At 36.5% G+C, this 21,507-nt stretch overlaps 4 protein-coding genes across 5 annotated transcripts; 2 read left to right on the forward strand and 2 right to left on the reverse strand.

Moving 5' to 3' along the window:
• LOC109947607 (B3 domain-containing protein REM8-like) lies at window positions 3,647-6,946 on the forward strand. The gene is made up of 5 exons (XM_020558164.1): window positions 3,647-3,723; window positions 3,846-3,910; window positions 5,842-6,130; window positions 6,326-6,423; window positions 6,662-6,946. The coding sequence occupies exons 2-5, from the start codon at window positions 3,851-3,853 to the stop codon at window positions 6,944-6,946; spliced, it is 732 nt and encodes a 243-aa protein (XP_020413753.1). The 5' UTR covers window positions 3,647-3,723; window positions 3,846-3,850.
• LOC18789874 (signal peptidase complex-like protein DTM1) lies at window positions 7,281-9,118 on the reverse strand. The gene is made up of 3 exons (XM_007227037.2): window positions 8,620-9,118; window positions 7,793-7,929; window positions 7,281-7,466 (listed from the first exon to the last, which is right to left on the reverse strand). Exons 1-2 carry the CDS (start codon window positions 8,862-8,864, stop codon window positions 7,842-7,844), a joined length of 333 nt encoding a protein of 110 aa, XP_007227099.1. The 5' UTR covers window positions 8,865-9,118; the 3' UTR covers window positions 7,281-7,466; window positions 7,793-7,841.
• On the forward strand, window positions 13,050-14,795 carry LOC18793441 (protein ODORANT1). The gene is made up of 3 exons (XM_007225471.2): window positions 13,050-13,263; window positions 13,524-13,653; window positions 13,762-14,795. The coding sequence occupies exons 1-3, from the start codon at window positions 13,131-13,133 to the stop codon at window positions 14,552-14,554; spliced, it is 1,056 nt and encodes a 351-aa protein (XP_007225533.1). The 5' UTR covers window positions 13,050-13,130; the 3' UTR covers window positions 14,555-14,795.
• On the reverse strand, window positions 15,453-18,926 carry LOC18791920 (mediator of RNA polymerase II transcription subunit 18). Of its 2 annotated transcripts, XM_020555204.1 has the most exons (8): window positions 18,529-18,926; window positions 18,287-18,358; window positions 18,122-18,175; window positions 17,630-17,729; window positions 17,154-17,211; window positions 16,696-17,052; window positions 16,206-16,294; window positions 15,453-15,633 (listed from the first exon to the last, which is right to left on the reverse strand). In XM_020555204.1, exons 3-8 carry the CDS (start codon window positions 18,155-18,157, stop codon window positions 15,614-15,616), a joined length of 660 nt encoding a protein of 219 aa, XP_020410793.1. In that variant the 5' UTR covers window positions 18,158-18,175; window positions 18,287-18,358; window positions 18,529-18,926; the 3' UTR covers window positions 15,453-15,613. The 2 variants fall into 2 exon arrangements, with proteins under 2 accessions (XP_020410793.1, XP_007225798.1); XM_007225736.2 differs by lacking the exon at window positions 15,453-15,633 and having other exon boundaries at window positions 15,974-16,294; window positions 18,529-18,913.

A 21,507-nucleotide genomic window follows, 5' to 3' on the forward strand; every position in this document is an offset into this window, starting at 1 on the left:
TGGGCTGTACTATTTTTCAAAGAACCTTAATGTTCCAAAAGGGTTCCAAGTCAGTTCAAATCTAGAACACCAGTTGTGGCACCAACGTCTAGCACATCCCTCAGAATTTGTTTTGCCTACTTTGTTCCCTAGATTATGCAAATCTTCACTTGTATGTGAAATCTGTCATTTGTCAAAATTTACTCGACTTCCATTTAATTCTTCCATATCTAGAGCTAGCAAACTTTTTGAGATGGTGCACTCCGATGTTTGGGGACCTGCACCTCTAGAGTCTTTTGATGGTTATAGGTACTACGTTACCTTTGTTGATGATTTTTCAAGAGTCACTTGGTTGTACCTCATAAAATTCAAAAGTGAAGTCATGGATGCTTTCAAGAATTTTCATAATCTTGTCATGAACCATTTTTCGTCTCAAATTCACATACTAAGGTCTGATAATGGCACTGAATATACATCCAAAAATATGACTAACTATTTGAGCACACATGGCATTATACATCAAACAAGTTGTGTAGGTACTCCTCAGCAAAATGGAATTGCCGAAAGGAAGAATAGGGATCTACTTGAGAAAACCAGGGCTCTAATGTTACAAATGAATGTGCCTAAGAGGTTTTGGTCTCAAGGAGTTCTTGCAGCTACCTACCTCATCAACAGACTGCCTAGTCGGGTTCTGGATTCAAAATCACCATATGAGGTCATGCAAAACAAAAAAATTAACCTGTCCCATCTGAGAATTTTTGGATGTACTTGTTATGCTCATATCCAATCCCATCACCGAGACAAGCTAGATCCCAAGGCAATTAAGTGTGTTTTCATGGGTTACTCCTCCACTTAAAAAGGTTACAAATGTTACAATCCATGTTCCAGGAAGCTATTTGTCTCAAGAGATGTAAGGTTTGATGAGATCAAACCGTATTTCAACAAACCATCAGATCAAAATCATCAGGGGGAGCACTTACTGGATTTCTTTCCATTACCAAATCCAGCCGAAACAAGTGATTGTGTTCATGCAGTACCTCACAACAGTGACTCTCATGCAACCAATATTGACAACGTGATTATTGGAGATGAAACTGAAGCCTCCGAATCACAAATTGGAGATGAAACTGAAGCCTCCGAAGCACAAGTTGTTCCTCATGACAATGACACATCATCTATAGAAGAGAGTGGAGCTGAACCTACTGTGATCCCATCTCAACCTCGGAGGAATCCAACTCGAGATAGACATCCACCATCAAGGCTACAAGATTATGTAACGTTCAATGTAAGGTACCCAATTCACAAGTTTGTAAATTACTCCAAAGTCTCTCACTCCCATGCAGCTTTTCTCAGTAAATTGTCAAATGAAAGTGAACCAAGGAATTTTCAAGAAGCCAATCTTCAAGATGTTTGGAGGCTAGCCATGGAAGAAGAACTCAAGGCTTTGGATGAAAATAAAACCTGGAGTGTAGTCCAGCTTCCAAAGGGAAAGAAGGTGGTAGGCAGTAGGTGGATCTACAAAACCAAATTTAATTCTGATGGTTCAATTGAAAGACACAAGGCAAGGTTGGTGGCTCGCGGTTTTACTCAAACATTTGGAGTTGATTATAAGGAGACATTTGCTCCTATGGCTAAGATGAGTACAGTGAGGGTTTTGTTATCTGTTGCAGTTAATCATGAGTGGCCGTTGTACCAAATGGATGTAAAAAATGCTTTTTTGCATGGAGATCTTGAAGAGGAAGTTTACATGCAATTACCTCCTGGTCATCCACAAGCACAGAATTCAAGTATGGTTTGCAAGCTTCACAAATCCATTTATGGATTGAAACAATCTCCACGTGCCTGGTATGCCAAGCTGAGCTCTGTACTTGAAAAGTTTGGTTTCAAGAGAAGTCATGCTGATTCATCCTTGTTTGTTCGAACTGGATCAGTTGGCAAATTAGTTGTTCTAATCTATGTTGATGATATCATCATCACAGGTGATAACATTGATGAGATTAACACTCTTAAGCATTCTCTTCATCAGAAATTTGCCATTAAAGACTTAGGAGTGTTAAAATACTTCCTTGGGATTGAAATGGCTACTTCTCCCAAGGGACTGTTTTTAAGTCAACGGAAGTATGTGATTGACTTGCTTCAAGAAGTGAAGATGATAGATTGCAAACCGGCCAGTACACCTCTTGATAGCAAATTGAAGTTGGACTTGGAAGGAGAGCCTCTCAGCGATATAAGTTACTACAAAAGACTGGTGGGTAAGCTTATATATCTCACCATTACTAGGCCGGATATAACTTACGCCGTCAGTCTTGTAAGCCAATTCATGCATGCACCCACTGAGGCTCATTTAAATGTTGTTAAAAGGATTCTAAGATACCTCAAGGGCTCCATTGGTCGTGGAATTATCATGAAAAACAATGGTCATACTCAAATCATGGCATACACCGATGCTGACTGGGCAGGGAATGCTATTGATAGAAAATCCACTACAGGCTACTGCACATTTGTTGGAGGAAACATCGTGACATGGAAGAGCAAAAAGCAAAATGTAATTGCTCGCTCAAGTGCCGAAGCTGAGTATAGAGCAATGGCTTCCACTGCATGTGAACTCATTTGGCTCAAGAGCCTTATCTCAGACTTGGGTTTTTTGAGCAACAAACCTATGTCTCTTTTTTGTGACAATCAGGCAGCTATGCATATTGCCGCCAATCCCGTATTCCATGAACGGACCAAACACATTGAAGTTGACTGTCACTATGTTCGTGAACAGGTTCAGTCCAAGGTAATTCAAACCACATTCACTCGGAGCCATGATCAACTTGCTGATGTTTTCACCAAGTCTCTTGCTTCCACTCAGTTTCAACGCTTGCTCTCCAAGCTTGGATCAATTAATCCCCTTGATCCAGCTTGAGGGGGAGTATTGGAAGTATAGCTTGGTGGCTGCTAGCTGTGATTGATTTAGGGGATTTCCTTGATTTAGGGGATTTCCTTAATTTATGGGATTTGATCTTGTTGCTTGTAATTATAGTTTTTCTATAATTAGGGGTTAAAGTCAAGGTGGTAGTTGCTTGTAATTATAGTTTTCCTATAATTAGGGGTTAAAGTCAAGGTGGTGGTCCCTAGCTTATACATATATACGTGTGTAATTCTGTAAACTAAAACACAATCAGAAAACATATTCTCCCCATCATCATATTCTCTCCATCATTTTCCACAGCATTTTTTTAATCAACGATATAAAAGAGGGTAGTGTGTGGAGTGAGTGAATTTATGGTTTAAATTAAAACCCTCACCTGTCCAAAACCCTAAACCCTTATAAATACCCCTGGAAAAGCATAAGTCAAATAAACACAAGAGAAGCCGAAAGGGGTGCAATTCGGCCCAGCTTTCTGTACCGTGTTTGAAAGGTTTTACCTTTTACATGAAATGCGCTAGAGTTGATGGGCCTTTTTCTCATTTTGGCACAGTCAATTAAAGGCACAGCAGGCCCATTTTGCTGGCTTCTTCTCTAACAATATGCCATTCTTTAGGCGTACGCGTTAGTAGCACAGAGACAGAGTCACAGACACAGACGATGCTGCAAAAGCTTCAGGCTTTTCCGACCCCTATGGCCTGCACTCTGTGCTCACAGTACAAGCTCCGGCCAATGCCATTCATGGCGCTTCCATCACTTCTCTGTAAGCCAATGCTGCGTTGGAGAGCAGCGATTGGTCCTTTAAGGCTATATATATATCTTGCACTCAGTTGGTAAGGCTAAACCCAATATTTTGTTCCGTGAGAATACAAGCCACAGAAATCTCAGTCCATTCACAGTTTCAACTTTCCTCTCTGTCTTTACATTTCTTTTTCTTGTTCACTCATCTCATCAGGATTCATGGCTGGGAAATGCTCCGTGTTTTTCAAGTTTTTGGTTCCTGGGTTCAACAAAAGACTTGTATGATTCTCTTCTCTTCGCTCTCTGTTTAATATATATGTGGGTTTCCAGGTTTATGTTGTTTTGAGTTGATCTTATGCTTTCTCTTGACAAATCTAGAGTTTCTATGTCTTGGTAAGTTATTTATTATAGGGTAAATTGGTGTTTTAAGTTGAAAGTTGAATAAAGAAAGTGTTTTCAAAGGCATGCCTTAGCGCGTGTCGGAGTGCACGTCGGAGCGAGGCGGAAGGATATCTCCTGAAGCGTTCATCTATTTAGCAGGTTGCAAGTTGAGGCGGACGAAGGGCCGCTGTTCTGCAAACGGCTGCGAGAGGAAGAAGATAACCACGCGTGTTTTCTTTTGGGTTCGTTGTTAATGAAACGCCTTCGTTTCATATAGTTAATGAAACGCACGTTTAGCACTGAGGTTACTTAAAGAAACTGACGTTCAGCATGCCTTTTTTATTATTTTTAAATCATGATTTTTTGTTTTTAACAAACAACATGCTTAACGCCTCCACTGAAACACCACTGCTTACCCTTTTTCACTGAAACACCACTACTTACACTTTTTTTCCTTTTTTTTTTTCTTCATAAATTAATATATTAACATGGATAAATATATATATTCATTTATTTATTTATTTATAGTATAACCCTAATATATGTGTTTTTGTTTTGATGTTGAATAAATATTTTAGATTTAGGGATTGATTATTATGCATGAATGAGACCATTAGTACTTATATTTGATTATACTTAATACATTATTAGGGTTCAATAATAATTAGTAGTATAATTTAATTGTGTATTGTATTATTTATCAAATTTTTTATTAAAATAAATTAATGTTTAAAAGGCTTACGCCTCAACGCTTCAAGGCTTACGCCTCGCATAACGCAAATAAAAACGCTTTGTCTCTACGCCTCGCCTTTCAAAACATTAAAGATGCATGCAGTTATTTATATGTTGATATGTTTTTGGTTTCAAACATATTTTTTGGCACATTGTAAGTGCAAAACAAACTACTATAGTTACTTCCGGCCTTGCAGACAATATTGGCACGCAATCTCCAACTAAAAGTTTTGTCAGTGGGAGTGTTCAAAAGATTGGTATCTCAAATGGTCATATGAGACTTTTGATTCAATCAATCAGTGGGAGGAAAAGGTTAATTTGCAGTTGTTCCATTAAATGTTCCTAGTCTTCTCGGGTTAGACTTATCAATAATGCATACTGCTGATTACGCAGTTTCTGATTTCTGATGTACATTGATTTGTAGCTTAACATAGTGCTCACATATATTTTGTTCTAGTTGGTTTGACGGAGATTTTAATGTTTTCATTGAAAATAAATTATTGAGTTCAACTATGAATTCATCTTCAGTTTTAGTGGATCAATATAATAGGTATACAATCTTCTTTTGTGGCATATCATTTTGTCTGCAACATGGTATTACTTGTTTGAGTGTGTATGTGATTATAGAGTGCAGATGCAGTTGAATTTGCATCCTGTTTTTTATAGTTCTGCATTTGGACCTTTAACAGTTGTTACATGGAGGTAGTTTATATTAGATTGTAGCCGTAGAAAAGAACTTTATTCGATAAAAGATTGTTTATTTTTAGAATCGTGTGCAGGTAGTTTATTATGTAATGAAAAAAAGGGATGTTAGGAACAGGGTAAAACAGGCGTGATGATTTTAGATGGTTCAACTTCACATGCCTTGCTTTCAAATTAGACTTGCATTCCCAATATTTTTCAACTATGTTTAACGGTATGGGCCCATTCCCTTTATTTTGAAATTAGGGTATATCCACCAAAATCCTGATGCTTTTTTCTTCGAAAGTACTTGTGGCATCTACCACATCTTACTTAACGTGTAAACTGTTTATACTTTTCAGTAAAATTGAATGATTAGGATTGTGGCCTAATATTTTTGTTCTACATATGAACAGTCACTTCCAGTAGCTTTCAGTAGTTCTCTGAGTGAAAAGAAACTGGATAAAGCAGTTATTAAAAGCTGCTTGGGGTCTTGGTGTGTGAGACTTGGCAGGAGTGTTGATGGAGTACTTTCTTTCGAAGAAGGTTGGGAAGTTTTTGTGAACCATCACGGCCTGAACATTGGAGAAATGGTAGTATTTGAACACAAAGGCAAAATGGTGTTCAATGTGGTTGCCTATGAGTCACTTGGTAGTGAGAAAGAGTATGAACTGCAGAGCGACAAGCACCAGCATGATTACAAAGGTGGGTTAAATTTAAAATTCTCTTGCATTTCACACAAGAATGGCAGTGGCATATTAATTTTCATTTGCCTTCATTTCCCACAAGATTTACATCAGGTTACACTCAATATTTTTGCTTTTGATAGGATTGCACCCTCTTAATTATAATGAATGTTGGGTTGCATCTAATGTGGGTTGTTCCTTGGACTATTTTCAGGAAAAAGAACCTTAAAAGGAACTGCATCCTCAAGCTCAAGGACATTGTTCAGTACCACGATGAGTAAATCCCATGGGGATCCTCTTCATGCTTATATGGTAAGTTTTCTAACTTCTCTTTGCCTGTATGAAGTGTGTCATGTTATTATTTGCATATTATTGAAGATAAAAAATTTCATGATGTTCACTTCAAGCACACTTCTTGAGTCTGGAGTTATAGTGGCAAAGCCCTAGGCAGAGTTGTGAAATTGGTCTGTTTGTTCGGGGTTGAGTTGCAATCCTTACAACTTTTTTCTTTTTTGGATTTTCTCTAAATTTGGTAGTTGTTTTATGACAGACTTTTCCTGCGAAATTTGCAAGATCAAATGGCATTGTGGCCACATCCAGAATCATTCTCAAAGACCCTTCTGGAAGATCATGGCCGCTGATCATAAGTAAGTGGGAAAGCAAAACCAGGGGTAGTTATCGTATAGCTACTAGAAAAGGATGGTACAAGTTTTATGAAGCCAACAAGCTCAAAGATGGGGATGTCTGCATATTCAATCTCAAACCGGTATCATCTAAGTCAGGTTCAAAATCAACTCATGTCTTGGAAGTCCAGATAACCCGAGGTGGATCCTAGTCCATTGGTCAATTTGTTGTTGTCTTTCAGATTTTGAACAAAGATTATCAAGCCAGAAGCATGTAACTTTGATGGCTGAGACCTCCTTTATGCTACTTTTGAAATTGTAATTCGGATTTCTGTTAACGGTTACTACTAAGTTATTTTTAGTTTGTTCTTTATACACGCCATACTTTAAACTATTATGATAACTTTATTTAATCAAGGTTTATTTTACACTTTACCCTCTAAAAGTTCTAATGAATTTACTTTTATCGAACCCACCTCACTTCGAAATTACTTTGCCTTCACCACATTCACATGCCTGCTTGGCCAATGGTAAAAACAACATATATATATATATATATATATAACATATTTAAATTTTGGTTTTCTGAACAACAATTAATTGATGAATGATTACAGAAAATAACATATAAGAACTTGAAAACTTAGGACAATAACATTTGTGCTTGTTGTGCGTATAATTACTGTCCGGTCACCTCTTCTTCCTTTCTTCACACTCTCTACTCAATCATACCTGCAAGCAATTCATTCACCCAGTCGTCACTAAAAATTGTTGCACCATGCAACTAATTAAAAGCCTTTTTCCTTTTTTTTTCTTGTTTTATTTTCAAGTTTTACTTCCTATCGGAAAAAATAAACATCACTTTCTACATCATGTGGTATAAAAATGTAGTCTTCGTAGCATGCATTTCAACACAAATTTAAGCCGAATTAAGCGTGTTAGAAACCAAGAGGAAATTGGAGCTATATCTTCCAAGTAAATTGGATTTGGAAATCTTATATATATGGAACCCAAAGTAATATTGCAATGGCAACTGTCATCATTCATAATTTACATACCGATAAACTAGAAAGTACCCCAACACCATTGATCTTCTCTGGCTTGATATTAGCTTGATATGAACATCCACCACTTGTGTAGAGCAAACCCATAAACTGTGGCATAAGCAACCAATCTCATAGGATTTTTTCTAAATCTGCAAAAGGGAGAATTGTCTCTTAGGTTACAAGTCAAACACTCCGGACTACCTAAATTTAGTCCATGAATATACTTGTGATCAATAAAATAGGCAAACCTGGTTTGAATTATTGAAATACAATGTGGTGGACCCTATAAAAGTCTCTCAAATAAACTTATTTCAGAAACCCCTCTATATATATGTGTTATACCATACATATGTAAAATATACTTAGATTGTCTTCGTGTGTAGAAAGAAGTTATCGTATAGAAGTGAGAACAAAAAAAATGTTAATTACTATATTGCCCTGAAATTTTAATTTTATTGTTGTTATCATTAAATTTTTGTACTCTAACACTTGACAAACAATATTTTCTTAATTTTCTCATTGAAAAAAAAAACAACATTTTCTTAATAACAGTACTGATTAATAAGTTGCTGCAAGGGGGTTTGTAGCTCAAGTTACCAAGTAAAATATGATCATGTCGGCCAAATTTTGGGCCGGTCTACTCCAACAGATCTTAAGTCGATGGGCCAAACAACGATCCCTAATTTTGTTTGTTGATGTTTTACTACTTAATGATGACCCTAAGCTAAACACATAAACATCAATCAATTGTTCACTAATATTCTTCCACAGCAAAATCACAACATTCAATTGAAAAACCAGTAAATCTCACATGTCCGAAAAAATAAAAATAAACTGACCTTCTAATTAACCCAGATCTTTGAGCAACTTCAGAGGCTCTTTCCTCGGCTGAAACCGGAGACGTCCACCGCGAAAAGTCTCGGTCAAAGTAACCCCAATCGGGCAAGAGCAACCCAGAAATACCCAGCACACCAACCACGTAAGTGTACATCATCTTCTTGAAAGACTGTGTGCATACTCCAACTACCACTATAACTGCAGCCAACCAAACCAGAGAGGCCCTGAAAACGGCATCGTTTGCCATGGGGTGGCTTGATGAAAATGACAAAGTTGAAGTAGGGGATGAAGATGAGTGAGAGTGGACTAGTGTGGGGAAGGAGGAAATGGGCAAGAATGGGTGGTGGTGGCGGCCATGCCAGCCACACAATACTCTCTCTCTCTCTCTCTCTCTCTCTCTCTCTCTCTCTCTCTCTCTCTCTCTCTGTGTCTAAGGATTTGCTTCAAATTAAGGGCAGAAGTGGTTAGAAAATGCTTTCAATGCGAACCCAGCTGTTGTTATAAATGCATTTTTCCTTTATGTTTACCTTCTCTTTCAGTTCGGGGCTTAGCTGTTATTTGCATGGGGAATGCCACGTAATAATGCCCATTTCTTCATTTTTTGGATTTTTCGTTTTATTAGTTTCTGAACTTTGACTTGATTTGTATTTGAGTCCCTCAATTTCTAAAATCGTTCCCGTGGTCCTTCAACTTTAGTTTCATTATGACAAATGGTCCTATCGTCAGTTTTGTTAACTTTTTCTGTTAAATACAAAGGTAAAATAGAATTTTTGTATTATTTTTAATTTCCAATTTCTGAATATTCCTTTTACTCAAAAAATAAATTAAAAAAATAAAAAATCTTATTCCTATCCTCAGTCAAAGTAAAAAAATTAAAAACTAGTTCTTATTCCTAAAAACTTGAATTTTTTTCTTTTTAATATTTTATTCATATTTTAATCAATTTATACCATTTTGTTCCTGTATTTAACAGAAAAGTTAACAAAATTGACGGCAAGACCATTTGTCCTAACGAAACTGAAGTTGAAGAACTACGGGAATGATTTTGGAAATTTATGAACTCAAATACAAATCAGGTCTAAGTTCAATGGCTAATAAAACGAATAACCTTTATTTTTTTACACTTAAAAATTGAGTCTTGTTGAAACTCTACAGAAGCTTGATGGGCTTGAGAGAGGTTTCTATTCAAGCCCATGCATGCCATACATATCTTCAACTTGAAGGGTTAAGTCCATTTGGTTGGCTCGAAAGGATTTCGATTCTGAAGTAAAAGAATGAGATTGAAACCCTTTGAGAGCCAACCGCATCGACTTTGATTTCACAACCGAAATTCTCGCAATTAATCAATGAAAACTTTGGTTTGGTATGTAAAAGATGATTCGGTTTCATCGCAATGTAGTACGTAGCATAAAAATGAAGTGAACTATTTCGATTTCATTGAAGGTAAAAACATAAACAAAAAACTTATCCAACATTTACAATAATTTGAGAAGTTTTGATTGGAATAGGAAAACCTAATGGTGCCCTGATCAGAAGAGGAGATTATTGAGTCTGAATTCAACAGGTGTCCATTGATTTGTCTAGGCTGGATGGAGAGCTTTTGTGTGAGTCTGGTTGGAGTTAAAGGGAGATGTACATGATTGGCGATTGGGCCCAATAATTATTTGTTGTTTGCAAACTCATTTCAGAAAACAAATCAGTTGGTTAATTTGACAAGGAAAGCAGAGATAATTTATGATAATAAGTAGGGGTGGGCACGGTTCGGTTTGGACCGGTTTTTGCCTCAAATTAGAACCGATCCAATACTATTCATCCGGTTTGGTTCGGTTCGGTTTTAATAAAAAAAATTTCAAAAACTGTCCGGTTCGGTTTGAACCGGTTTCGGTCCGGTTCCGGTTCGGTTCGGTTTTGAACCGGATTATAAAAATTATTTTTTTAAATTACTTTTTAATACAATTCTCAACTGAAATATTATTTTTTTACTTGAAAATTAACAAATTATTCAATTTCATATAAAAAATAAATATTAAAGTGAGAAAATAGAGATATTTTGACATTGAACTTGGATAAATATTATGTTTTTTTTAGTGAAATTAAAAATATAGCATTAAATATAAATATATATATTGAAATTATATATTTTTTTAGTTTCACCGGTTCGGTTCGGCCCGGTTCGGTTTTTGAAGACATGGAACCGGATCCGGAACCGGTCCAAACCGGTCCGGTTCGGTTTTTGACCGGTTTTTGACTTTTTGGTCAACTCGGTTTTTTTCCGGTTTGGTTCGGTGCGGTTTGGTTTGGATTTCCGGTTCGCCGGTTTGAGTGCCCACCCCTAATAATAAGTCAAGCTTAGCTTTCATCGCAGGCCTTTCCTTATTTATAAATAATTGGTCACCCGACGAGGAGCATAGGCTGGAGGATCAAAATTTGTGTTTGTAGGAATCTTTTTTTTATATAAATAAGGCAATAATTTTGACATTTTTCTTGGTTTAGCTTTATGATGCTTCAAATTGTATATTTTATAAACTTTTACGCACTTATAAATAAGAGGCTAAACAAAGCCAAATTAGGAGTGTTAAAATCGTTACCCTTAAATAATGCGTGCTAGCGTAGCTAACTAGAAGGTTCAAAAATAGGGTTGCAAGTTCATTTATTAAAGAGGGGGAAATTGCATCTTAGGCATCAAATAAAGCATATTCTTAGACAAGTAGAAGCTACACTTTATGCCATGCCAATGGCAGTCGTTAGTTTCTTAACTTTTACTCAGTTTTGGTGCTCATATATGAAATAAGCACTTATAATGTAGGTTGATTAATAGAGATACAAGGATTTTATTATTATTATTATTATTTATTTTATACAAGTGATATTCTACTTTAAACTAATCTAAACTACGAGGAGGGGAAATTCAAATTCAGATGCAATGCAGAGTGGAGAGCACATTCGCTCTAGCCAACATAGCTAAACTCCATGTCTACTAGATATAAGGATTAAGATTAAAGAAATTGGTTAGTTTATTAAGAAGCTGGACTTGTTGGGTACCCTAAATGAATATACCTTCAAAAGACGATGGCTTGTACTAGAAGATAACCTTTTACTTTAGTGGTTGATTTACAGAAGAGAAGTTTACCAATAGCAAGGGAAAATGTGCATAAGAAACCAGATGAATGACGACAAGCCACCAACAAATCCCATGGAAATGGAAGAGTTTCTCTCAAGCGTGTAAAGAATGTCTTGTGTGTCGCACACAAAAAAGAAAAAGAAGAGAAAAAATTGGTTCAAATTTGAGGCATTTGCTGCACCAACTTCCCCTCTAACTGCCCCACCCTCCAAGTCAAATGGGCCATATTTGCACATTTTCTACTGTCCCTCTCTACCAATTATGTATACCCATGCCTACTGACACCAATAAATTTTTAGTCTTTTCTTTTGAAATAAATAATTTTAATTATATTTTATATGTTTGTTTCTGGGGTTGAATGGGGATTGGTACACATTGTTTTCAAGGATTTTTCTAGTTTCTGATTACCTGATTGATTTTAACGAAAGCATTGAGAAACAATTGACAAGTGCCATATTATAATTGTCTGTATAGGCACCATCAATGAGGCCAACTTTGTATGCATTTTTTCTTCTTCTTTTTTCTCCAGAGAAATGATTATCATGTAGGATGGTGCGGCACAACTCAATTCTTGCTTCCAAAGAACCAGCTAGGTTCAACATCATTCGTACTTAGTGGTTGTATCTTTATGACTAATTTATATGAATTTTTCAGATATTGTGATAGTTTATTTCAAGATTAATATATAAATACACTATTTTTATCTTTTTCGTAAATCACAACAATTCATTAATATTTGAATTTATACCTAGAGAAATACCTTAGATATATACATACATGATAATAGAACTTGATTTATGGTTTGAGGCTATTAAGAGAAATACATGATTATTTAATTAGTCAAGCTAATGATCATGAAATCTAACTAACATAATGTTGTAATATATGGGTAACAAGACACAAGAGCGTGAATCTATTTGTCATAAATTCGAACAAAAATTAACTTTTGATCAGTTATTTAGATTTACAGTATATCAACATAAACGTCATATATAGTCGGAGAGTATAGCGACGCAACATTTTCCTATATATCATATGTAGTTTAAATTTATACATAAATAATCACTTATTGTTGTAGATACCCTAAGCCTAAGGGCTGAAGGTCTCATAGAGTTGAAGACGTAACAAGCTATAACCTTTCGTGAAGCCATGCAAACGATGACGACAGTGCCTCTTCTTGCGTGCATGGATCGAGTTTGACAAAGAAGCGACCTGCAACGTTGACATTATGATTTGAAAGTTTCACTCATTTTCAGCATTGGCATTAAAAATTAATTCGTATGGAAACATAGAAGCCCTTGTGCTAATTATTTTGTGTATAAATAGGCAGCCACAGTTTTTTTCTGGAAACAGATCAACTCAAGAAGCAATACATTTACAAATTGAAACATAATGGGGAGATCTCCTTGTTGTGATGAAAGTGGCCTCAAGAAAGGACCCTGGACCCCAGAAGAGGATCAAAAGCTTGTGCAGTACATTGAAGAACATGGCCATGGAAGTTGGAGAGCTCTTCCAAAGCTTGCAGGTTTGCTTAATCAAAGCCTCTCTTTGTTGATAAATTTGGTTGGTTTACTAGCTTAATCTCACATTAAGACTACCCCTCACATGTCATTAAGATTTGTTGGTTTAACACTATCTCTGAAAGCTTGATTTAAAGGCCGGTGTCGGTCCAAAGTGTTCTTTGTTAGTTTCTGTTTTAGTTTTCGGGTTCGGGTTCGCCCCGCCTTGTAACCAAACAAAAACACAAATGCTTGATTTAAATTGCTATGGTTTTCTCTTTTGTAGGTCTCAATAGATGTGGCAAGAGTTGTAGGTTAAGATGGACAAATTACTTGAGACCTGATATCAAAAGAGGCAAATTTACTGAAGAAGAGGAGCAAACAATTCTACATCTCCATTCTATCCTTGGAAACAAGTAATTCTTTAATCTATTCTCTTTTTTTCAACGACTAAACCCATCAAATTTTCAATATGTTTGAATATTTGAACTTACTCTTTATATATCTATGCTTTTGTTTACAAGATGGTCAGCAATTGCAACACACCTAGATGGCCGAACTGACAATGAAATCAAGAATTTCTGGAACACCCATTTGAAGAAAAAGCTGATCCAAATGGGTTTTGATCCAATGACCCATCAACCAAGAACCGATCTCTTTTCCGGTTTGTCTCAGCTTCTGGCCCTGGCAAACCTGCAGGACCTCATGCAGCAATATCAGCCGTTAGATATTGATCAACATGCTGCAACATTACAAGCAGATCAAGCTGCTCAGTTGGCCAAGCTTCAATACATGCAGCATTTGCTCCAATCTGTAGCCTATATAAGCAGTGGTGAGAATTGTAGCCAGAACAGAAACACAGCTGATACAGACATAGAGGCTTTCAATTTGTTGAACTCACTTGTTCCTTCTATCAAAGAAAACCCAATTTTAAATTCATCTCAGCTTGAAAATCCAAGCTCATTTTCTCTTGGATATGGTGGAACTTCTCAACCACCCCACCATCAAAGCCTACTGCCTCATGACCCACAAGTCCCTTTCAGTTCTCTACCATCTTTGAATAGTAATCATGAAATGGGCTCCAACTATACAATGGTCAGCCAAGAAGATAACCCACCTCATGATCATGATGACTCTCCATGGTTTGATAATCTTATGTCTCCTGCTCCTAATTCTATTCCTCCAACTATGACCGGGATGTCGATTAGCAACCCGGGAGGAGATGTCTGCTGCAGCACTTCAAGCTATGGAGGTAGAAGTAGTGGTTCTTCTTCCTACTGGCCTGAGCTCTTTCTTGAGGACGCCAATTATGCTTGAGGGATTCTTAGTTAATTATTATCACAGATTGAGAAAGATTTGGTGGTTGCCATGCCTTTGCATGTGTATATACCGACATACAGATATGTGTGATGTAATGCATATCTACGTACATTTATTTGTACACGTACACATCTTATATATGTTTATGTGCATTGTATTATATGTACATTATTTGGGACTAAAGTATCATGGAATATACTTTTTTTCACATTATAATGTGATTATCATATTGGTATTACTCAAAGCAAATATGGGAAACTTATGATCCTGGCAAGGCACGACTTTATTAATAAGGTCTACTTTGATCGCAGGTAAACAAGCGTGGCTGGGGGATCTGGTAATTAGTAGATTGTGGCTATGCAAATTAGTCTTCTTTGTAGAGAGAGAGAGAGAGAGAGAGAGAGAGAGATGTACAGTGAGAGATAAACAAAATAATATAATTTTGCTAAAATCAATTGTATGTGGACAATTTCTGACCGTTAATTTAAGCGGCACACATAAAAACATAATTCAAACATGCATCCTGCATTGATAAGCTGTTCAGAAGACATTGGGGGTAGGACCCGAGTTATGTTGTATTTGTATCATGTCATTTACTTGCATCGAATTTGACAGCGACACTAACTCAACCTGATTCTTGTAGTTAAATAGTTGGTCATGGTTGTCAAAGCAACATAGAAAATCAAGGTTGATTAGGTTTCTTCCTCCCTTTTTCCCAATTCAAAGAAATAAATTTCACCACCTAATCCCATCCCACGGTTGTACACCATTCGACGTTTCTTATGTCATGGCAATCATGTTAAAGACGTTTCTTATGTCATGACAATTAATCATGTTCAACAAGACTTCTTTAATGTCCAAACAATGCAAGGAAATGGTGGCTACAAGTGGCAACTAACAAAGGCAGGGATCTTTCTTTCAAGCAGAATAAATCAAACATATTGAAACAAGTTTAAGACTACACTTATTCGTTGTTCTGATAATCAGTGTGTATGATCTGTGTAAATATGTTTACCTCCTTTATTCTAGGCTTTATTGGAACTCTGGGATGCTACTCTAGGAACTCAACTCTTCACCTAGAAAAAACAAAAAAGACGAATAAAAAGCAGTGCAATAATGCAATGCAATGGGATCTTGATGAAGTGGTTTGGAGTGGAAATGTAGAAAGTGCTAATAAGTCAGTGGCAACAAAGTGGAGGCCTGCATATACAATATCATTAACTGGGTTTCATTTATGAAACATAATTAGTTTTTTAGCATCATCACAAGACGGGTTTAGTCGACCGTTCCAGCAGCGCCTACTCAATGCCAACACTCCTAATGATCTAGGGCTAACTTAGCCATTTTTTACAGGCTAGTTTAGCCTTTGATCCTTTGACTAGCAAATGTTAAATGTTTCATTCAGTATTGAACAGATTGCCTAGGGAAAAGAGAGAGCTGTGATTGTCATTGACGATCACGACTACATGTGAGGAACTGTCACTAACACAACTATCTAAAGTTCAAGTTATGGAAAAACTACTTTGGGGAATTAACATGAAGTTTGACAAGCAGTTCTGATTGCTATAGATGATACATATATATCATTCAACATTGACATGAGATACTTAAATCAAAGCAATTTACAACTTCTGCTATAAGGTCGTACCCCCACCATCTGACATAAGAGATGCAGCAGCCGCAGCAGCAGTAGGAACAACCCCAGTTGAAATGCCCGGTTTTGACAAATGCAGGAGCCTGAGAAATCAATTCCAGGTGAATGAATATGTTGTCAAGTAAACAAATTTTCAATATATAGTCATCATAAACCTTAAAATCAGTTTTCCTATATGCAATCTATATGCACTATTGAATGCCTCGTCATTTATAATATGATCAACAACGGTGCAAGAAATATTCAATTAGGACCCTTTGGACTGTCGCGGATCACCCAATGAAGACTTATTTATGAAAAAGATGACAGAGGATATCCAGCCAGTAGATATGCAAGACAAAAATGGACTAGTCTGTTCGGTTTTCAAGCGTGGACCACAGGGACCCCTAGCCATGAGGCATAGATCAACAAGCTTATGTGTAGGTAGGTGGGCTTTAATGCTTTTTTATAAATAAATAAAAAGTAAGGGGAAAAAAAAACTTACGGTGCAAGATATTCACAAAAAGATGATATTGCAGCTACAACTTCAGTGTAGTTTTCAGATGTAGCAGGGGCTGTCACTTCTACCAACTGTATCCCGGGAGTTACAGGGACAGCCTCATCTGTGGCATGCAGTTGTAGCATCTTATTAACTGATGACACAGTCACAGTGATCTGTGTCCCCCTCTGGAAATGGAAGGCAAATCCCACCCTCAGAAGCTCATGGTCCAACTTGTAGCCAAGTGCATAAAATAAGCGAAGCACATTCTTGCTTGCTTTGCTTTCGACCATGGTTCTTACTAGAACTGAAATTTGCTCGGCACCTGCACCTCTCATTGCACCTCCTATATGCCTTACGGTCCTACAGAATTCAGAATTTGGCATAGATACAATCATATGTATGTGTGAAACACAAATTTCCACATGTTAACAAATATGACAAGGCAGGTTTTTAAGTTTTACCATGTTGGTTCAGTTTGCTCAAGATTGCATATAAGTCGAACCTCTGAAGCTACAGCCCCTATAGAAAGGAAGATCATTACTAGAACGGCTTACAAAATAATTTCTTTCTGTGCTATTCAGCTGATATATACTGAACCAGACCACAAGTTGTTGTAGCAATCTATACAAAATAACACTGTTGCTAATAATAAAAAATCTTCAAAAAAATCCATCTAACCATCGCATCAATTCAAAGGTTATTAATGAAAAAAATGTGAACTTAAGAGTCACACAGGAAAAGTACCAAACGGATTAAAAAACAACGGGCTGCTATGAAAATTTATTTAAGCACACCAGGGAAGGCTTTCAACATCTCTTTAAATGAGTCCATAAAAGAAGGAAATTGACTATTCTGACTTTGGCTCAATTGTACAGAAAATGTGCATATTATTCTAGCTTCACAGCTCAATATGAAAAGAGGAAAAGAAATGAATTACCAAGGTTCGGGCCACTTTTAAGACATATCTCATGGACCCTCAAACGTTCTCTGCGAACACCACAAAGACCCTGAAGAAGAATCTCAAGGGCCTCAACATGCTGCAAAATGAAAACCATATTTTAGATGCAGCTACAGAAACTACCCACAGATGGGGGAAAAGGGGTTCTTTTAGGGATCTATTTCCAATTGTGAACAAAATAGAGTCCATAATCATGAATAACTTGTACATGCCAGAAAACAAAAACTACTCAATAAAAAACCAAATATAGATTTTTCTTCCTTTCTCACATATTAACCTCAAATGAACAATTTGGTAAACATGGTTAGAAGACATGTGTCAAAAAGTGAGCTCTAAGCAGAAGATTCAATCTTTCTCCCCTAGCAGCAATACACAGATGTGCTATCAAGTGATCAGAATTTAGAGGCATTTCCAGAAATTGTATAACAAAATGTAAGCCTAACCCAACCCCCACATTATCAAAGTACTTACCTGTGTTTCTATAATTCCCTGAACCACGCACTCCATCAAGTTGGTACAGTTGATCTAAGAAGACCCAGTTAACTTTTTATAGAAAATACGTAGAAATGAAGGGAAAAACATCAAGAAATCAAGCATAAACTTCTGAGGGAGTGATTACGAATCAAAAATACTAACCGGGTAGTTGCAGCTCCGGCGCGACAGCAGCAAGCTAAAAGAATGGAGAAAAAAGAGGGGTTCCTATGGGACCTGGAAAAAGTTCAAAACGTGAGTGACCCAGAGAAAGAGAGACTGCACAAGTATAAAATTGTTTGGGCCTTGAAAAGCCCATTTAAACGCTTTATATACTAGGAAATTTAACATCATTGATAGAATTTTAAATTCGAAATTAAATAAAAAAATTCGAAAGAAAAGTCCACCTCAGATTCTGGCTGCTACGCCTCTTCAAACTACGATTGAACAAAACCTCACAAAAATTCGAACCAGAAACAGAAATTGGTTAGATATGGAGGAAACTTGGGAGGTCATAGAGGGCAACCGACCCCTTAACAGTCATGGAAATAGGCTTGGAGGTGTGACCCTTGAACTGCCCACCATCCGTTTGATGAAAAGCCTGAGGAGGACGAGGAGAGCTTGCTGGGGAAGAAGAGAAGCTGCGTGTGTTATTTTTTTAATCGTCTGACAAAACGGCGTTGTTTTTCTAAGGCGCTTCCAACTTTTTTAACAAAACACGTGGTTTTGTTGAGGCAAGTTGCACTTTTTTTATGGAGGAGTTGAATTTTCCTTTTTTATGAAGTAAAGAAACAGAAACAAGTTGCTCATTTTTCGCAAAAGAGCAGCAGCTTTTTACCCAACTCCTCCCAAACCCTCAATTCCCAAATTATTTACCATTCTAGTTGGCCAGATGCGCTGAACTTGGGCTTCCAGAAAAGATGGCAAATTGAAATCATTCAATTATATTTGTCTAATAAATAATAAAATTTAGGAGAGAAAAAATAGATAGGAAAATTAAGCTCGACGATTTGGCACGAAGACGTAGACCTGGTGTTTTTGGGTCTTAATTTGGGCTGGACTTAATTAAGAGGACTACATGAAGCCCACCTAATGAGGTTCTAAGCCTACCCAATCCAGGTCTTAGTGCTAAATAGTCCAATCCATGTCCTAGTCCGGTCTACCAAACGTGTCCTAAAAACATATATATAATTAGATTGGTTCGGTTTAGTTGGATTTTTATCGGAACTCATAAGAAATAACATAATTGAAATTTGTCGAATTAAATTACTTGACTAGTTTAATCGGTCTCATTTAATTTTATTTATCTAAATATGGAGATTCAAACTTGAAATCTTTTTAGCAAAATAATGTAGCTAATAATTTGATTTCAATGTTAAGTACCTCTATTGGCAGCGCAAAAATGAGTGATAATAAATAGGTACAAGGATGGAATGAGACTTTGATTAGCCAAAAAAATGTAGTAGGAATGTAGACAGTTCTACATTATGTTAGGTTAGCTTTTTTGGTAGAAGACGAAAAATAAAATAAACAAATTTGTAGGTTTTAAGAGGTGGTCCTGCCAGCTTGTAAACAAAATGCAAGGGGACAGAAGGGGTACAAAAATCAAAAGAATTTGGAGCATTTTAGACTTGGTACACAATTATTAGTAAGGTTGAGCTGACCTTTCAACAACAATTGTGATTTGATAGATGATTAATCAAAGTTCAACTATCCTGCTAGCAAGATTGGATCAATAATTGATTAATAATAAAAATAAAAATAAAGTATTGAGTCTAAGCTCAAATTGTCAAAACCAAACCAAACTACGATTTCTCTTTTAGTTTTAGTTTAAATTGAACCAAATCGCACCTAACGATTTTTCGATGAAACCAATCGAAATGAGAATGTATCCACCCTACTACTTCCTAATAAGCCATTTATAATTTTATACAGCAATTAACAAAGGCTTATTTTTTGATTTACCCCCTGAGCTTTATCGAAAATCTCAATTTACCTATGACCTTGTAACTGGGTTAATATGCCCATGTACTTTTATTTCGTATCTCAAGTTGTCCCATTCCATCAATTTGATCACTAATATTGTTAACTTGTTGATGTGGCGTAGACATTTTATTAATTTTGTAAGTTAAAATCCAAAAAAGATTACAAACATTTTTAAAAAGCTACAATTGTTTAATAATAATAAAATAAAAAGTTACCAAAAAAAGGGGCTTTCCCATTTCAATATGACATTTCTTATACAAAAATTCTTATAAAACCTATTTGGACAGAGGAAAAAAAAAATCAAAATTAGCCAATTGTCATTTTCTAATTGGTTCTTATAAAATTTTAACACAACCAATTAGAATATGACAAGTGACTAGTTTGGATTTTTCTTTCCAAATAAGCTATATATGGATTTTTGTATAATATGTCATGCTAAAATGGGTTTTTGAATAAATATTTTTAAAAGAATCCAGCAGCCCCTCCTCCCTCATCTCCCCAACCATCCCATCGCAGCAACCTTCGACCCCTCCCGAGCCACCCCGCCGCAGCTCCACAACAACCCACCACAAGCCACACCCACCCTTGCGGTTGTCACCATCATCATCATCATCCAGATCCCATCTCCAAATCTCATCCCCAACATCACTGATTAGAAGAAATCAATGCAGTAACTTTTTTTTGTTTTCAACACATGTGATTAGAAGAAATAAATGCAAAATTAATGTGCCGGTGTTGAGATTTTGCCCATGCTAATAGTCATATTTTCAGATCAGCAAGTTAATGGTTTTATTGAGAAAATTTACGGAAGAGAGCACATAGGATACGAGATAAAAGCACATGAGGCATATTGTCCCAATTGCAAAGTCAAGGAGTAAACCGAGATTTTTGGTAAAGGCCATAGGCAAATCAATAAATAAGTTATTAACCAAACCAATCTTTCAATTCCGTTACCCCTAATCACGAGCCAATATGTTCTTCAATGATTGAATGGCAGATCAACCATTTCTGGTTGATACATGCGTTGATGCTTGGTTGGTAGACAGAGAGAGAGAGGTTAGAGATGAAAAGGGACCTTGCAAACAAGACTATCATCATATCTTGTCTGTAGCTGCTAGGGCACACATGACATGTGCACTAATTTTGGGCCAAAAAGGTAACGTTGTCCAGAGTTTGTTTTTCCTGTTTGGACAGAGATTGGTGTAATTGGTGAGGAGTTTTGGTGTGTACTTGTTCAGCACCAATGCCGCTTCCTCCTTCATGACGCAGGCATCAAGCTCTCAATTATTGATTCATGAACTTCGTGACTTTTCTCTTTTTCTTTCTATAATTTCTTGCATGAGTAATTTGTTTAGAGCATGTCCATCTCTAATTGGATTCAGTCCCTTCATCAAATTGTG

This window comes from Prunus persica, chromosome G1 (genome assembly GCF_000346465.2).
Source record: "Prunus persica cultivar Lovell chromosome G1, Prunus_persica_NCBIv2, whole genome shotgun sequence".
Taxonomy (NCBI): Eukaryota; Viridiplantae; Streptophyta; class Magnoliopsida; order Rosales; family Rosaceae; genus Prunus; species Prunus persica.